At 39.5% G+C, this 19,597-nt stretch overlaps 1 protein-coding gene across 3 annotated transcripts in view; it reads left to right on the forward strand.

Annotated features, from left to right (window-relative positions):
• NBEA (neurobeachin) overlaps positions 1–19,597 on the forward strand; it is a 353,050-nt gene that overhangs the window by 140,772 nt on the left and 192,681 nt on the right. For all 3 annotated transcript variants that reach the window (XM_082221535.1, XM_082221536.1, XM_082221534.1), the window contains 2 exons: positions 4,963–5,071; positions 9,511–9,677. In XM_082221535.1, the coding sequence (XP_082077661.1) occupies positions 4,963–5,071; positions 9,511–9,677 (276 nt within the window). The remainder of the gene's footprint in view (positions 1–4,962; positions 5,072–9,510; positions 9,678–19,597) is intronic.

Genomic DNA, 19,597 nt, shown 5'->3' on the forward strand with positions numbered 1-19,597 from the left:
TGAGGGTATAAGATTAACGAGGGTGAAATGTAAGATCTCAAATTTATAAAACTTTATTTACAATCACTTGTGTGATACGTTTGAATAATACAGTAAGTGTAGTCAGAATGAAATATGCCACTTTTTGTAAATGTTTATAAGCTTTCTGAGCAAAAAAAATTCCTCACACTATTTTGTGTGTAGAAACAGAATAACCTGCACTGATAAATCACTTATATCCCCATGGATTTACTGTAATCTTTGTGCCAGAGGTCAAAGACTGCACTAGAGTTTTATCGCCATTAGAAGTCTTTGGAAGCAAGATCAGAACATACATTAGCTAAGCAAACAAACGAAGAAAACTCTCCTCTTTATGCCCTGGAATATACTAGGGGCTTCTAACGTTTGTTAGTGGCATGATTCCTTTGCATGGTTTTGTCACATGAGACAATCAGATCTGTTGGAATATTTGATGCTATACTATAAGTACTAAATGAATCACAATTTATTTATTGTGTGGATTTTTTATGTATGGCTACATAAATTCAATAAATAAAATAAAAATATTTTCATTTTCTTAGTTCCTGATCAATAGCTTTTTTTTGGGGGGGGGGTTGCTGCTTTTGCTGATGTGAGCATAAATGAATGAAAACAAAATCTCTGTAGTCATATTTTTCTAACACATAGTTTTAACCAAAATACCTATCAGATCATATGCATATAATTATTGCTAAAAGACTACTTTTTCTGTCCTGAGCTTTTGATATTGCCCTCCTGGTGGCAAAGAGGAAATTGTTATAAATATTTATTCTTCTTAATAGCTAAAGTTTGAATGCAATTCATCAATCATAGCTAGAGAATGCAATTGTGCAGTTGTCAACAATTAACAGGACATAAACAGTTGATGAATGTGCAGTAGAATTAAAGTGCTCCCTTGAACAGCCTGAAATTATAAACTGGATCATTTAAAGGAATCCAACAAAAGAGCTTTATAATTAAAACAAAGCAAGGTTAATGGAATGTAAAATTGCATATAATTACTATGCATTTATGATTGAATTTTAAATTATGAATTGAAGAACACTGCAAAAGAATTTGTGAATTGGATTTGGAATCCCTTTCCAGTTGTTATTTTAATTTCAGTAAGGTTATATAATCAAGCAAATCTTAGAAAAGCCTGGCATCTTGCTTTACAGAATTAAACATTTTTGATTGCAAATTAGGCTAAACATAGAAAATTAGGGTTGGTTAAAAAAAAAAACAACCCCAAAAGTGTCAAGTATAAAATCAGTACAGTAATCAGAGAGTATTCCCACAGCTTTCAGCATGACCAGTGGATTTGTGTTTTGTTTCATTATTTCTATGAGCAAGTCATTTTTCAAACTGCCTGGGAAACCCCACAGAGTTTCCATGATTCTATGGATAAAGTTATAAGCGATACTCTTAGATAAAGTTATAAGCGATACTCTTACTATAGGATATGGGCCAGAATCCAAAGAACTACTTATTCAAAAGGCAGTGTTACGGATGAAGTGAGCTCCAAGTCTGAATGATACAAGAGGATGCAAAAATGGAATATGATGTGTCTTCACCTGCACAAATGCTACCAACCTGTAGCCAAGTCTGTGTCACTTATTCAGATCCAAATGCATAAATCTTGTGTCAACATTTCTTACTTTTCTTCTTTAAGAGCATTCTTTATCATTTTGACAAGTGCTGTAAAAACTACATTTATTTAGATCTTTACGGTACAATCCTATACTAAGATGCAAGTCCTATTGAGTTCAGTGGGCTTATTCCCTGATATGGGTGGGTATAGGAGTTACTTTGAAGTTAGAGGTGAATATGTTTACCACTAGCCTAAAAAAAAATGTGCTAAGTATTGTTTGGATTCACATTCTGTTTAATGTTGGCGATTCGGCCAGTGTGAAGCTCTCGGGGGCATGTGCCATACATTTGTTGTTTAGTCATTTAGTCGTGTCCGACTCTTCGTGACCCCATGGACCAGAGCACGCCAGGCACTTCTATCTTCCACTGCCTCCCGCAGTCTGCTCAAACTCATCCTGGTAGCCTCGAGAACACTATCAAACCATCTCGTCCTCTGCCGTCCCCTTCTCCTTGTGCCCTCCATCTTTCCCAACATCAGGGTCTTTTCCAGGGAGTCTTCTCTTCTCATGAGGTGGCCAAAGTATTGGAGCCTCAGCTTCACGATCAGTCCTTCCAGTGAGCACTCAGGTCTGATTTCCTTAAGAATGGAAAGGTTTGATCTTCTTGCAGTCCATGGGACTCTCAAGAGTCTCCTCCAGCACCATAATTCAAAAGCATCAATTCTTCGGCGATCAGCCTTCTTTATGGTCCAGCTTTCACTTCCATACATCACTACTGGGAAAACCATAGCTTTTACTATATGGACCTTTGTTGGCAAGGTGATGTCTCTGCTTTTTAAGATGCTGTCTAAGTTTGTCATTGCTTTTCTCCCAAGAAGCAGGCGTCTTTTAATTTCATGGCTGCTGTCACCATCTGCAGTGATCATGGAGCCCAAGAAAGTAAAATCTCTCACTGCCTCCATTTCTTCCCCTTCTATTTGCCCGGAGGTGATGGGACCAGTTGCCATGATCTTTGTTTTTTTGTGCCATGCATAGAGCTGCCCATAAAATTGAATGGAAACAGCTTTGACCATCCGGAACTTTTGTGTTCATTGATACCCGTCCATGCACCAGAGCTTCAGGATTAGGTTGTATGCGTGTATTGTAGGTAGTGTGGTCCAGTAGAGGCATGTTCAGTGGTGTAGTTTGCTCCAACGTCACATTTTAGAGAAGCATAGGCAGGTGACATGTAAAAAGAAGAAGGAGCTAGTTTTCCACAGGCATCCAGTATGTTTCCTTTGGTCAGCAATATTCCTAAGAGCACCTGTCAAACACTGTAGAACAGGGCTAGGCAATGGGTGGCCTTAAAGGTGTTGTTAGAACTACAACTCCTGCCATTGCTGTTCATGACCAGTGCTGGATTTACATATAAGCTAAACAAGCTATAGCTTAGGGCCCCACTCTCTTGGGGGCCCCAAAAAAATTAAAGGAAAGAAAAAACTGGATGTACATTTCCAAAATATAAGATAAAAAACAAATAAAATAAAACCTATATACAGCAACAGTGTTTTGTGTTGTGTAGGCTCCTATGATGTAAGTATTTTTCGCTCTATAAGACGCACCCAACCATAAGACACACCTAGTTTTAGAGGAGGAGAACAAGAGAGAAAAAAAATTCTCTCCCTCTCTGCGCAGCGCCCCTTCAGCGAAGCAACAGAAGAAACGCAGCACCTCTCCAGCGAAGCGAAGCCAGGAGAGGGATCGATCCCTCTTGCTCTCCTGGCTTCAGTGAAAGGAACGTGAAGCCTCCTGAGCACACCGGGAGCGCTCCCGCTGCACTCAGGAGGCTTCGGGTGGCTATCCCTGAAGCCAGGAGAGAAAGAGGGATCAGTGCGCACACATTTCCCCTTACTTTTTAGGAGGGGAAAAGTGCATCTTATAGAGCGAAAAATATGGTAATGGGCTCTGCCTGCTAGCCTGCTCCCTAAAAATATCAACAGTTTGCTCATTTCTATATATAGGGTGCCTACATTCTGCATGGACTGGTTGCATGGCAACATGTGCAAATGGCTTTAGATACCTATTAGGTCTGTTGTTGAAAAAGGACAGCTAGACATATAAAGGGCCCCATTACCTTCAGTAGCTTAGGGCCTCATCAGACCTAAATCTGGCCCTGTTCATGGCTATGTGGACTGGAGATGTTGGAAATTGGCAGTGTATTTTTCTGGCAGTATGCTGAGCCAACACCTTTTCCCCCTAGAAAATAGCACTGGAAATTGGCATCCAACAACATCTAATTGGCCATAGCTTGCCCAGCCCTGCTGTAAGATACCGGAGTTGAATGCCTGCACTCTTTGCAACATGTTAAGAGAGTGTGGCATAAAGCTTACAAACAATGCAGGGCAGTGACTTTGAATGGCGCAGTATCTAAGGCCATACTTGAAGATAGGGCAGAATATTGAATGGGCAGTAGTTTAAATTTGCATTTTTTGTGACAGCCAATTTTAGGCCATCATGTCTCATTATGGCACCAAAGTGCACATTATAAAGAAGGAAGCTTCTAGTAGAGAACATTACTTTTTCTGCAGCTTAGATTTTTTTCCTGAAACGTCTTCCTTTGAAGAACAGATACACAAAGGCAGGATTTTCAAAGCACTCATCACTGGCTTAAATCTGCTTCTGCTGAAGTCTGCGATAACACATTTATTGTGTTCTGTTGGATCAGACTTTTAAGCCAGTATTAAGCACTTGCATTTTTTCCAGAGAATAGATTTGGTTTCTGTTTTGTTTAAGGGGAGCTGAAAAGGGAGAAGAAGAGATGGTTTCAATCATCCATGATTTTGTATAGTGGAATTTTTAAAAGTTTGTTTTGTTCAAATTGTCATTGGCAATGAACAAAAACCTATGCAATTATAAAAGGTGTGATATGGCATTTATTTATTTATTAAAATTATGATCTATCCTTTACCAAATGCTTCCAGGGTGGAAATACATAACATAGCTAAAACACTGTACAAAAGAATCAAAAGCAAAATCAAATATGCATAGAACTGTGAAAATCATCATTACAATAAAGTAAAATAACATGTTGAAATGAGGTAAGGATAATTACAGCTGACTGAATGGTATGGAAAAAAAGTATTTGATTGCTTTCTCTGGACATACATAATCCAAATAAAAGTTGTTTATAACAACTACTACTTAATTATGTTAATAAGCTGGATATACAATTTATGTTGGTGGATTTTGTCAGATTTTGCAGATCAGTTTATTACCAAATTATTGTTTTTTCATGCTAATGTAAACAAATCCAGTTTCAGGTATATTTACATTTTATGTATGAAATGTTTTAAATGAAAATACATTAAGACTGATTTCAGTTAACTTTTCTCTCCAGACTATTGTGTCATGCAATGAAGGACCATATTGTACGTGTTGCAAATGAGGCGGAGTTTATCTTGAACAGGCAGAGAGCTGAAGATGTACACAAACATGCGGAATTTGAGGTAAGTCCAGCAGCTGATAAAACTCTGATTTTTCTGTTTTCATTCACACTGTAGCCTTTCCTTTTCTCACTTTACACTTTGAGGTCCTCCAAGCTCCCCAAATCTGATCCAGAGGGCCACCCTACATGCTTGCAGAATGAGACTTCCTCATCCTTTCTTGTCCCCTGTAACTCCCTACAGACTCCTCAAATCCAATCCAAACAGTTTCCAAACTTTTCAGAGCAGATTTTGGGGGCACATGGGGTTGATGGGGAGAACAGAGGAATGTTGTGGGATACCACCCTGTGACATTACACTCTACTTAAATAACTGATAATTTAGTCATATAGTTCCAGTGATTGCATTTATACCTTCCTCTTCCAAAAAACACTAGTTTTTTATTTTGAAAAATGCTGTGAAAAGTCATTTATTTAGACTTTTGGTGCACTCTGATACTCAGAAGGCGGTCCCACTGAATTCAATGAGGCTTCCTCTCAGACAAGTAGTTTTAACTGGGATTATCAATTCAATGGTCGTTGGTGCACGTGTGCCCACCAGTGCCTTTCCTTGTGCACACAGCAGCCCTTCCTCACCCCACCCTTTCATACATTGCAGTTAGGCCTTGAAAGAAGCCTTGTATTGTAGCCAACAAAATAAATTGTCAATCCTATGCGATGTGGGTGTTCGAAGGGGTCACAGCCGAGGAAGGAAGGCTTAACTTACCTGTCCCCAGCTGTGATTTACACACACCCCCAAATACCCCTGTGCCACTATTAGACTTGAAAGAATTTTTTTATTTGCTACATCGCCCCTCCCTCTCTGTAATTAGGCTCGCATATTGGTTCCAATAAAAGATTTTGGTTACAGAATCATAGAACTGTAGAGTGGGAAGGGATCATGTGGCTCATGTATTCCAGCCTCCTGCAATTCAGGAATCTTTTGCCCAGCCCATTGTCCCAAGAAGGTTGGAGCTCCTTGGTTATAGGTTTGCAACCTTAGGCTGCAATTCTAAGCACACTTACTAGGTAGTAGGACCTGTAAAATACAGTATAATTTATTCCTAAGCCAGGCTTCCTTAACCTCAGCCCTCCAGATGTTTTTAGCCTACAACTCCCATTATCCCTAGCTAGCAGGACAGTGGTCAGGGATGATGGGAGTTGTAGTTTTAAAACATCTGGAGGGCCGAGGTTGAGGAAGCCTGTCCTAAGCTGATGTACTGTCACTATTGATGCACTATTGGGTCACACTAACTTTCAACCACTGGAGGAATAGCAATAATCTATCATGAAATGTCTCATAAGATGAAGGATAGAGAAGGGGGGGGGGTTGTGTGTGAGAGAGATGAGGTTTATTGGCAACATTTGGCCAGCTCTCTTCACTGCATCTTTCTTATATGGTTTTGTTCTTTTCTGCATAGATTGAAAACAGAACTTTCCCTGATATTTTCTTTCTCAGTATATATAACCTTTACTTTATTCTGTCATCTGAGACAGCAGTCACTTGTCATATGGGATTGCAACAAATTTATTACGAAGCATATTCTGGATATTTTGAGTTTAGGTATTAAAAAAAAATCACATTTACAATTAAGTGTATGTCAGAGTGAGGTTTCATATTGCTTCAACAGTAAATAACATTTGATATTTATCAGAGCATCATGCAGTAAACCAAGATGACAGTAGAAGATTGAGTTATCTGCCCTTTGAAGAATTTGTTGCGGTATAAGATCTGTCAGAACCGTAGACAAAATGAGAATATTCAATTAGCTTCCAGCTTCAGTTAGCAAATACAATTTAGAATATTAACCAAATTCCCTTAAGGGAAAAACCTAAGTCAATTTTCTAGTAAGCAAACCAAGATCTTTCTCAAATGTGAGATTCTTCAAATTTTTCTGTTATCTTGCTATTTCAAAAATACGATACTTTGGACAGGCAGTATAAACCTGTTATTTGAATTAATATTAAGAGAAGTATTTAAATAACCATAGTTAGAGATGGACTTCTAGACATACTTCTGAGTTACAGACTTGTGTCCCCAGAAAACCTGTTCCAGAAAATTAGGAGTAGCTGCACAGAGAAGGAGAAATCTGGTATTATCTTGATGCATTCTTAGTAGCCCTTGGATGCACATGCATATAATTCTTTGAGTCCCTGCCTAAAAGGGCAAGGCATGTGATTGTGACATTTCTAAAGTATAGCCACATTTCAGATGCTTTTGATCTTTATATTTGTTTCTGTTTCTACATTCGTGCATGCATTTTTTAAAATGAAAAATCTGCTAGATACATAAGACTCAATTTCATATTTATTACTTATTTTGCTTCTGTTTTTGTTAACAATTATTCACTGCGTGAAAATCTTTTTAACCAAGTAATACAGTTAAATGTATCCTTTTCACTAACCTTCTCTTTTGATGTTGTAAAGGTACAAAATCTGTGTGGTTTGACATAACTCTAGCTGTAGAAACTCTCATTTTGTAAATGTTATTGAGAAAGTCCAATTACTGTATTCTAGAACCACAATTTCCACAGTTAACATTCATTCATTCTGTTAGCTTCTGTAATTGCTCAGAATGAAAAATGAACATTTGATTTAACTGTCCAATGAGCTGATGAAATATTAACCTCATTACAGAAGAAGATCATTGTACTAATTGGTGCTTCTTGGTACAAGAAGATAAATTGAAAAAATAATTAACCCCATAATGTCTGTGCTCTCAAAACAAATTTAGATAAACTTTTAGCATTACATAATGGGTAGAATATGCAGGATGCACAAATATATTTGCATGCATACACACACATACAAACACACACACACTGCTTAGTATATAGTTTACTGACTGATCAGTAGGAAGTAAACTTGGTTCTATTCTCCAGTGTTCTGCCAATGGCCATTTACTGGTGCAATGCTGGGGAGAGGTGGTTTGCGGTGTGGGCACAGCCTGGCAGGGACCATCTTTCCTGCCTTGCACAGCCATTGGGGAATGTGCATGCCTCCTTCCATGGCCTCATGAAACACTGGGAACTGGCTGCTTAATATGGCCAATGAGAGATGGGCTGGGTAGCTTGGCTACAATGCCAGACCTGGTGGATGCAATTCTCAGTCAAGTCCACCTATATTTCATATAAGGAAATTGCGCTGGAGCCTCCCAGCTCAGTTCATTATGGGAATTCTCACTCTTCCACCCTGCATTGTTTGGTCCTGCCTGAAGGTGAGCAGGAATGGAATACTTGTTCGCCATATTCAACACCAGGGAAGGAACCCTGAGGATCTTCTAGTCTGGTGGTTTTCACATTTAGTCTGGTCACATCTTTTTGGCTGATAAGGCCCTTAGCCCATTGGGTACCCTGCTAAAGGGGTCCAGGAGGGGGTGTCTCTGTTCAGGAGACACTGGATACAGGACCCAATGGGACATAGGAGCCTCCCAAATTGGCAGTCCTAGTGGGATTGCCTTGGTTTGATATACGTTATAGGATGACCCTTAACTCAGGGTTGACCCAGCCAAAATAATCAGCAGGTGGGCTGGTTGATTCTACTTACGCAGCACCTCTGCCACAGCCTACTGACATTTAGAATCAGTAAAGTTTTGGCCTATTTTCAGCCAACACCAATGTCCTGTGTCTTTATTTCCTGGCTCTCTCCTCATACTTGTCACGTGCATACTGCACTTGGGTCCACAATGAGTGCTTAACTTTACTTTTATTAAATTGTAATCTCGTGTGGGTGTTAAACTGGTGCTCAGCTCAGATTGGGCATTCATATACGAGCTGGAGCCTCCACTCTTCGTGGCTCTCAGCTAGCTTACTTGCATATGTCCATCCTCTTGAGTAACCTCATCATCTCCTCTACTCCTGTTGGGGGAGGTATGTGGTGGGACCAAGAGACAGCCAGGAGGCCAGGCAGCTGCTGTGGGGATCTATCCTGGGACAAGAGTATCCCGATTCACTGGCTTTGAGGGTGGTGATCTGTTGAAGGGCTCTGTGCCCCTTGCTCTTCTGGGGAAACATCAGCTTCAAATTTGAACAAGAGTAAATTCTGATTTACTCAACAGTCACCAAATGTTGAAAAACAAGACACCATGTGTTCCCGCTATATGAATGCACTGGAGCAAACCTCAGGTTTGTGCCAGGGCTTCCCCACCCCCACGAGACAAGGTGAGGTGATCACCTTGGGTGGCAGGATCCACAGGGGCAGCAGATCTGGCCTCCAATGAATGTAGTCCTCTGTACCCACCCCAAAGCAGCTTCTGAGGGCCAGGGACCAAGAGGGACTGCATGTGATGTGCAACTGGCTGCAGCTGGATGGTCAAATGAGCATATATCACAGACCCCTCTTGGGTTAGAAGAGGTGTCTCACTGCTTGCATTCTTTTTGGATCCACTGCGGGGGTGTGTGTGTGTGTGTTTCTTCTTCAGCCACTTTCCAAAATAGAAAAAATAAACATGCTTTCCCTTTCTAGTCACAGTGTGCCCAATATGCTGCTGACAGAAGGGAAGAGGAGAAGATGTGTGACCATCTTATCAGTGCTGCCAAGCATCGAGATCATGTTACTGCGAATCAACTGAAACAGAAAATACTGAATATCCTAACAAATAAGCATGGTGCTTGGGGAGCTGTCTCACATAGGTATGTTGTTAATCATCGTAACATAATTATATGCTTCTGAACTGGTATTTTAAATGGATGTGTCATGTCTTTATAGTGAGCAGTCGAGACTGTAATGTAATTCACCAGAATCCGTTCCTGATGATACAGCTCATCCTGTGTTATAGGCATATTCTGGTACTGAATGGAATCTTATATTTAGGTTGTCTGCTATCAGATGAGGAGTCTGCTGTCAGTTGCTGGGTTTTGCACTCAGAAACTCTGCTGCCATCATTTATTTTTTTTATTTTTATAAAGTGAATGGTCCAGCCATCATTGCAGTATCTCAGAACCAAAAGTGGCCTTTCAGTGTCTTGCAAAATTCATTGTCCCTGCTTCCATGGCAAATATCTCCTAGTAGTTCCTTTGTCAGGTCACCCCAAAGAATTCATTTTTTGAAACATGAATCATGGAAGTGGAATGAATTATGAAAAATAGTATGTGTGCAAGCAAACACATAAACAGTTTATTGTTTATTATAATCACATGATTTAAGAGCCAAGAAGAAGAAAAGAATCTGTGGTGTATTGGTATATAGTTGGCCTTATAGTATAGTTTTACCATTTTATTTTTCCCTTTGTGTACTAAGTGTTTTTATCAATTTTTTTGGCACCAGTTTCGCCTTTGTTCTCCTTCTCTCTTTTCGTATTGGGTCATAGTAATACTTTGAGAATGAGATTATTTGCTTTTAATTTTTTGTCCAGCACTTGTGGCATAAGCGTTTATAAACCTCACTTGACTTCACTAGATGAATGAAGTGTTATCCTGAGTTGGCAGTACAAATATACATGGGTAATGATTTCATTTCTTTCCTGTTTTTTATTTCCTTTTCTGCATTTTATTTACTTCTGACTTTTGTCTGTCTGTCTGTCTGTCTGTCTGTCTATCAGTCTATAGATAGATGTATGGATGAACAACCTTGGAACTCAAGATAACTCTTCGTTCATCTGGTGAACTGTAGTTCACAAATGCTTACACCATAATGTATTTTTTTTTAAATCCTTTAAGATGCCACAAGATTCCTTGCTATAGATACAATGGACTTAATAGAATACTGGTGCAGCGAAGAGAATCAGTGGGTTACGGTTATCTCTGAATATAAACTTTATAAAATGGACAGACTACGTGTATTAGGGATTGTATAAAAAAAGAGCATAAGAAACTTAATGGGGACATACTTTAAAAAGGGTAACAAAGAGTCTTGTTAAATTGAAAGAGGGCTAAATATCTTCAAAATGCTTGGAGATTAAGGGAAAATAGTTTCCTCTGAAAATGAAAGTATTGCCCAAACAATAACAAAAAGGTAAAACTCTGGCAAAAGAAATGTAAGCTGGAGAAAAGTGAAGGAAGAATTTGAAGACTATAAATTGTATCATTTTAAAAAATAAAATAGTACCAGTAGGAGGAGTCGTTTCCTGATAACAGTGAACCCTCTATCTCTGCCAAAATCCAAAGTTTTATAGAAGCTCAAGTTCTCCAGTTAGGATGGTAGCCCTTTATTGATATGGGCTGGTAATATGAATCTGCATTTGTGGAGTGAAAATATAATGTTTAAACAATGATTAAAAGGAAGTGATTAGAGACAACACAGCTGTAAAGAAAGGAAGTATAGATCACGGAAAGCCTAAACAAACAGCCATCAGAATGACACAAATAAATAAAACAGTAGGCAAAGCTATCCTAAGCAGGACATGATGTTGAATGGAGAAAAAGCTGTCAAATAAAATGTCAGCTGAAATGCATGGTGCCAGATAAAAAGAGAAAATAAAAACTGAAGCAACAGGAGTGATTCTAGCTCAAATGATAAGGTTAAGTAAACACCAACTAAAAGTGAAACTGGATATTGAATGGTAGACATGAGAAACAATAATATAGAAAGGAAAGACTTTAGAAGGGAATGGGAAATGGGGGTGGGGAATGATAAAAGAGCTATACAATAATGAAATGAACAAACCTTTGAAACAAAGAGATTGAGACAGGACTTGCAGCAATTGAAACCAGAGGAGAAAGTATTCTTAGAAAATACATATTTCAACATCAAGGACATGAAAAGTGATTATCAAGTCATGGTAATTAAGTATGGTATGGGGATATTTAGAATAATGAAGGAAGAAAGCACATGAAATGATTGGAGCAATCTACAAGTGTACTTCTTTCAAAAGGTTTGTTGTTATCTGCTAACACATCAATTTAACTCCTTGTAGTACATTTTAAATGATTCGCAGAATGCGTCTGCTAAACATTAAAACAATGATCCTAACAAGTTATTTCAACTGAAAAGCACACAGTTCAAAGATTATACTGAAACTCAACGTTATTGATTTCAGAAGGAGTTTTGATTCCCTTTCTCACTGCCGAAACAGGTATTTTATTTAAGACAAACGAAACACAGGTACAACTCTACCTCCTAAAACAAAAAGTGATTTCAGGTAATATCGAGGAAGAAATTGCATAACATCATTGAATTGAAAGGGAGCTTGAAAGTCATCTAGTTCTTCCACTTCCATGCAAAATGCAACTACACTATCCCTGATATTAAATTCCTTCAATGAGGGGGGGGACCCACCACTTCCTGAGACAGTTTGTCCCACTTTCTAATAGTTCAGAGCTAGGAAGGTTCCTCAAACATTTAGTTGAATGCTGCTTCCTGCAGTTTCTGCCTATTGGTTTTTATCCCACCCTCTGCTGCATCAGAGTACAGATCTCCATCTTCTGCCCGACAAACATGTCTGTATGTATATACTGTTGCCCATGTCTTCCTTTCTCGAAACTAAGCTTAGTTTCCTGGTTCCTCACCCTCCTGGCCACCCTCCTCTGGACATACTACACTTTTCCATTGTCCTTCTTAAAATATGGCACCCAGAACTGGATGCAGTACTGCAGACGCAACCTGAAACACACAAAACAGAGTGAAACTGTGACATCTCATGATGTCATAGCCCTAGGCTTCTCTTATGCAGCCTATGATTGCATTAGCTTTTTCAGTGGCTGCACCACACTGCTTGCTCATGTTCTGAGTCACTAAAACTTCTAGATCCTTTTCACACCTACTGCTTTGAAGTCAGGTCTTCATTATTCTGTACTCATGCTTTTGATTTATTTTCATTTTCCTTAAATGCAGGACTTTGCATTTATCTCGGTTGATGTTCAGTGTGTTTCTTTTGCCCAGTCTTTCAGCTTCTCAATATCATTTGGATCTAATGCTGTAAGCTTTCCTGGCCCTCACTCAAACTCAGGTTTCTGTTTCTGCCAGGAATTTAAATATGTAAATCTAAGCGTTACGATGGTTAAAGTGACAGTAGGTGAATTGCATGATTAAGCACAAGCTGAGATGTTGATCCAACAAGTGACAAGCCCTCTGTCTCTTCCTTTGAAGAACAGGGTGGGCATAAGCTTTCACACAGCGAACAATAGGTTTCTCTGGTCTGGGCAAGCAAACAGATGCTTCCTGGAGTGTGCTGAACCTGTGAGACTTGTTCGTGCCAGTGCTGGCATCTCCATGTATCCAAATTACTCTCAGGCATCTCCTCAGGAGAAAGCTCCTTACTGACAGGAGTGACAGGAGGAGCTGGCAGAATGGGCAGCAGCTATCCCTTTAGGGTACTAAAGGTGTTTGAAAACACAGGGTCTGGCAACCCACTTGAACCTTCCCCAGGATCCATCTCCTGATTCTCTCAATCACCAGCCCCCTCCTCCAGCTGAGACATTTCTTGAGGGCCCAATTTCACCCCTCCCCTTGGTTGTCTAGCTCCAGCTCCTCAATATCCTCCCCTTCCTCTTCAGGATCTTTCCATGACATCTCCACAGAGCTCATGACATAAACTATCCCTCCCAGCTCCATGTTAGCTGCAGATTTTGATAAGCACTCCCTATGCACCCTCATTCAGGTCATTTATAGAAATGTTGAACAGCACATGGCCTAGACAAAGCTCTGTGGCACCCCACTTGGGACGTTTCTCCAGGTTGACAGAGAGACATTAATGAGCACTTACTGGGTATAGTAATTTAACCAGCTGTGAATCCTATTAACTGGAACATCGTTCAGCCCACATTTTACCATCTTCTCAGCAAGAATTCTCAGTGCATAATTTTACTATATAATAAAGAAATTGGAAAATCAGGAAATGGGTGCTTAGTTTCTGTATCAATTTGCATTTAGGATTAATTGCATGCTTAGCTTTAATTGCCCACGAAGGGATCTCCACTGGAGTGAACTGACTCAGGTGAGGTAAACCTTGCCGACCCCTGGCTTACATGTCTAAGAACTTGCTTGCTTTAAAAATGTATATGCTACTTTTCACATAAAATATCAAAGTGGTTCACAATATACACAGATCAGTACAATAAATAAATAGCAAAAGCACCAAGATGAATAATCAGTGCATAGTACAGAAACTACAGTAGCCAGAACCAGGAAATTTATAATATCAGCAGTCAGGAAATACTAGAGAAAATGGGTAAGTCTTCAACTCTTTGTTGAAGTTCCTCACATTGGTAATCTCCTGATTTCCATGGAGAACTCATTCCACATAGCAGGTGCCATGATAGAGAAAGCCAACCTCTGCATCCTGACCCACCATTCCTCAGTAGGCTGCAGTGCAGTCATCCGTAGTCCACAGTGACCTGGGTAGATTATGCAGAAATAAGTGGGCTCATAGATAGTCTAATTCCAAGGGGCTCAGGAATTTATGAGGTTATCATTGCATGGTCACAGGAGATAGGCTATCTCTGTTCAGCAATGGTCATAGCAGCATAGGAGCTTAAGCTGCCAACTGCTGCTCCTCGCAACTGAGATACAGCTACAGAGATGGATCCAGGATCACCCCAAAACAATACGCCTGCCCTTTCAGAGGGAGTGTGGTTATATCTAGGTGAAAAAATCATTTCTCACACCATAGCTTTTGAAACTCTAGTCCCACACAAGTGTCTAATTCATTGCCAACTTGCACATTTTTGGTGTCGTCCATGAGCTTGGTTGAGATATAACCTATTCACACATTTGAATCTTCAGCTGAAGCCCTGTTCTGGATTCTGTTGAATTGTAAATGTTCATGCAGAAGTATCTTCTTAAATGTAGCAGCCAAGTTTTTTAAACTCCTTCCCGCTTAGGCTTGCAACTATTGTAAGAAAGGGTTTGTTGTTCAGCAGACTTTTCATGGAGTGGTTTGTTGGGTTCTGGGTCTTGGCCTAATCACTGAAGTGCACAGTTGGTGAATACTGTGAGAATACTAATGTACTTACACAAAGCTGACTGAGTACACACAAAGCTGATTTTCACTAGGAATGAGGTAGGAACAGAAATTCCCCTTCTCCTTTAGTTAATTGAGTGTTAAAAGTCACTGCAACCCTCATTCATTGCAACTGTAGAAATTCATTGAACATTTACATGAATTAAATAATATTTTATTAGGAGTATTCTTTATTAAATTTCTATACAGCCCTTCATCTGAGGATCACGGAGCAGTTTACAATTTTGCAATAGTTTACATGTTTTGCACATGGAATTTTATTTCTGGATATTTAATAGAAGAGCTTCCTGTCAGTAATGTGTGCTTTTGGGTAATCTTTTTTGGAAACTACATAATGTAGAAAAGTTTTTAAACTCTTTAAGAAAAGCAATAGGCAAAAAAGAATTTAACCCCCCCCCAATGATGCATTATTTCCATGACCTAAGTGCTATGTGGCAGCAGCTGAGCTGTACACTGTTTTTAATGCTACATTAACTTTTCCATTAATGCTGCTGCTGTAAAATATTAAGCCCTTAAGCAATATAAATCTGCTGTCTGATTTTTGTTGCTTGATACATTTGCTATAGTTGCTTCTTAAAATCATCACCGTCGTGCTTTCTGTGAGGAAGTGGCTTTCCTTTTTGTTGTGATGTTAGGTTGGCTGGTACCTGGAGCAAAAGAGTCTTATTAACATCTCCAGAATAAACTTAACTCCGTATCAGTTGATTTAGGATCTTATAATCAAAGGAACATGCCCCATAAGCACATACAGTGGCCACTGCTAAATTATTCTTATTTGGAAAGTCAAGTGTCTTCTCATTCTAATCTTACATTACAGTGCACATCATAGGCTCTGGAAATATGCAGCCACATGAAACCATTTACAGATAGGTAGCCGTGTTGGTCTGCCATAGTCAAAATAAAAAAAATCCTTCCAGTAGCACCTTAAAGACCAACTAAGTTAGTTCTTGATATGAGCTTTCGTGTGCATTTCTGTGTATCTGAAGAAGTGTGCATGCACACGAAAGCTCATACCAAGAACTAACTTAGTTGGTCTTTAAGGTGCTACTGGAAGGAATTTTTTTACATGAAACCATTATTACTGAAACACATAGTGATGACACATTTTCTTATATTTCCCAACGAAGGATGGCCAACAGCCTTTTATATAATAATTATCAACTATATTTTTTGACTTCACCCCTGGAGGCGCACTTCATTGTCTCTTGGGACAGGTGGAGGCCCACAACATTTTTATCCCACTTTTCAGACCATTATTGTCTCCCAAAGCGGTTAATACAAGAGACACAGGCCCTGCCAGCAAGCTTACAAATGAAAATTACAATACACACAATTGAAGGGGATGGAGGGCAAAGGTAGAATGCTGAACTGCAAAGAATTGCCAGTTTGGGCCAGGGTGACCTTTTCTTGTTGATGTTCTTGCTTCAGTCACAGTTGGTGGCTCTTGTTCCTTGGGCCGATGGAAGGGGCCAAAGTGTCCTTTCTCCTTGTTTCTGCAGCCTCAGGGAAACTTGTCAGTTAGAGCTGAGCACCTTTTCTGGCAGGGAGTGGAGAAGAAACACCATGCTCTTTCTTTGACATCAGAACATAAGAAGAGCCTGCTGGCTAATAAACCATTTTCTTCCACTCTGTCATAGAATTGTAGAGTTAGAAGGTGAACCCAAGGGATATCTAGTCCAACCCCCTCAGATGCAGAAATCACAGCTTATTTATAGCTATTTATACCTTTATATCTATTGATTTGTGGAAATGTGATTTGTACATGAAAATTTGATTTCTGTATGTGCTGTGTCTCTGTACATTTTACGCCATTTGGCCATGAGTTGAAGTTACGTAGCCATAGATGATGCTCTAGGGCAGCCTTTCTCAACCTGTGGGTCCCCAGATGTTGTTGAACTACAACTCCCTTCACCCCTAGCTAGCAAGGCCAGAGCTCAGGGATGATGGGAGTTGTAGTGCAACAACATCTGGGGACCCACAGGTTGAGAACCGCTGCTTTAGGGTAACATTTCCCAGACATCCACAGTTCACATGGAACCAGACTAAAATATTAAAAAATGCATTTGAAACAGCAAGTCAGCAGCTGATTAGGTTAGCACATTTTGACATCTAGAGAAGCCTGGGTAAATAACTGAGTTGTAAGAGATATTTTACACACCCAACAGATGAAGTTGCCTGAACCTCCCAAGAGTTGGTGCTATAACAGAGTTGGTGCTATAATGTGTTGGCTGCAGTCTCCTCTAATTATTCTAAAGGTTGATTTGGCCTATAGTAGTAGAGGTGGTCTGCTAGTTATACTGTACCCATATTGTTCAGCACATTATATGTCAATAATGAAACTGTGAGCTTGGCTCAGTAACCAATAGACAGCTAGTGCACATCCTTTAGCACCAGTGTAATATGTGTGTGTCTAGATGTATCCAGTGATTTTTTTCTTTAAAAAAATGTTTAGGGGTACAGTGCTACCTCAGGTTACATACACTTCAGGTTACAGACTCCGCTAACCCAGAAATAGTGCTTCAGGTTAAGAACTTTGCTTCAGGATAAGAACAGAAATTGTGTTCCGGAGGTGCGGCGGCAGCAGGAGGCCCCATTAGCTAAAGTGGTGCTTCAGGTTAAGAACAGTTTCGTTAAGAACAGACCTCCGGAACGAATTAAGTACTTAACCCGAGGTACCACTGTACTCTCATTTTGACTCAAGAAAATCACCCTTTTATAGTTCCAATCAGGAAAAATAAACACAGTAAATCGACAAAAGTACAAGATTCACAAAATGTTTAGGGGTATGTGTACCCCTGCGGCCCCCCAAAAAAGAGCATTGGATGTGCCACTCAATATTCTAGCTGCAGCATTCTGTGCTAGCCATGGCTTCTGAACCAAGTGCACGGGCAGCCAAACACAGAGCATGGCACACTAATTTAACACTAATTTCTTGCTTTTTATAAGACACTAACAGGTATGGTGCAGAATCTGATCACAACTGAGACAGTGACACATAGGAATAGGAGTTAATCCTCCCTCCACCTGCACAATGGTCCCAGTGAAGATCACGCTTCTCACACTCCTAGAAAGAGGCAGCCAGTTTTAATTGCAGCTTTTCCTCCAAGAGAAAAAAACAAAACTGAATTTGGGGGTATAATTGGGATTGAGGCATAGGAATCACAGGGATCAACTGCCTTCCTATCTGCCTCAGTCATGATTATGATTGTGCAACTGCTATTTCTTTTATTTTATTTAAAGGCACACAAAATGCAATTGCCAGTTTATTTTATTGACCCTGAGATTCTGAAGAAAGACAGTGGTGAGCTGGGGTTCCTAATTGGTGGGATATGGTAGGCATGGCTATGAAAGCATAACAATAGCTGAAAAGGCAGAAACCCCAGGATGCAGTGTTGTGGAAGAAGGGAGATGAATATTATTTTGCTGGGTGCATAGGACCTGGCTGTGTGTTTCTTCTTTGGAAAGAAATCGCTGTCTGTGTTGGGAAGTAGGATGATGCAGTTGTCTGCTTTTTGTCCTGAGCATGACTTCTTTTTCAGAGAGTGAACCATATCATTTTGAAGGATGGGCCATATATTGATACTATATAGAAGAACACTTATAATGTATTTCTAATCAGAATGATTTAGAATTCTATAATGTGTTAAATACTGACTGCCTTGCACCTGGTGTTGCTCGGGAATTTTTGAATTCAGTGGTTAAAATCACTGCAGTTTTGAAAGGTTCTGCCTGCCATCTTGATTCAGAATTGCATCCAGTTGTATACAACATAGACAAAAACCTGCTCCTTGATCTCAGGAACCGCCATGCAAATTTGATTACAGTATCTTAAGAGATTTCCAAATGCATAGCGGACAGGCAAACAAACAACTTTCCAAAATATAGCTAACTTCAGTACTAAGTTGCTAACTTCAGTGATGGGCATTGCAGTTGTGGTGCATTATATTGTTCATATTCTATCTTCTGTGTACAAATCTCCCAAGTTGGAGTGGTGGGAAACAATATGGATGTGGTTAGGGGGAATAGAGAGAAATATCACCCTTTGCCTTATGATAGATCTCTTGCAACTGCAGTGTTTTGGAGATTCTCACTTGTTGGGAGCACTTTTCATCTTCATATTGACAGGGAAATGTGAATAGACAAAATGTTACATTTTTATGGTAGTTAATAAGAATTTAGTTTACATCTTCAGTCTTTTGGCACTATGCTAAAGCTGAGAAGCCTTTATTTTATAATGAAACAAGTCTATTAGATCTTTATGAATCCTGAGGAAAACATCAGTATCTGTATTCAAAATTTAAAATGAACCAGATCTATCTGTTGAGAACTCTTTTGGCAGCGATTATTTTCACTGTCATCTAAACTGTATTTCACTAGACCTTTCAGTACCTTTTGTTGATGAAACAAAGTTTATGAAATAAATTTCAAGATTATTTTCAGTAAAGCTGATGATATATGTTCTTTTACTGAGGTTATATCAGAAAATCAATATTTGTAAAATTGAAACAGTATAGGTTTGTATTGATCTATGTGGCTAAATCAAAACTAAAGGCTTTGTAACAGCTTTCTTAGACAGCCAGCTACCTACTAGTGGCAAACTATCAATTTTAGCTTTCTACTGATAAATCAGCTTGAAAATTGGATGTCAAATTT

The sequence above is a fragment of the Podarcis vaucheri genome (assembly GCF_965113315.1).
Source record: "Podarcis vaucheri genome assembly, chromosome: 4".
In the NCBI taxonomy this organism is placed as follows: Eukaryota; Metazoa; Chordata; class Lepidosauria; order Squamata; family Lacertidae; genus Podarcis; species Podarcis vaucheri.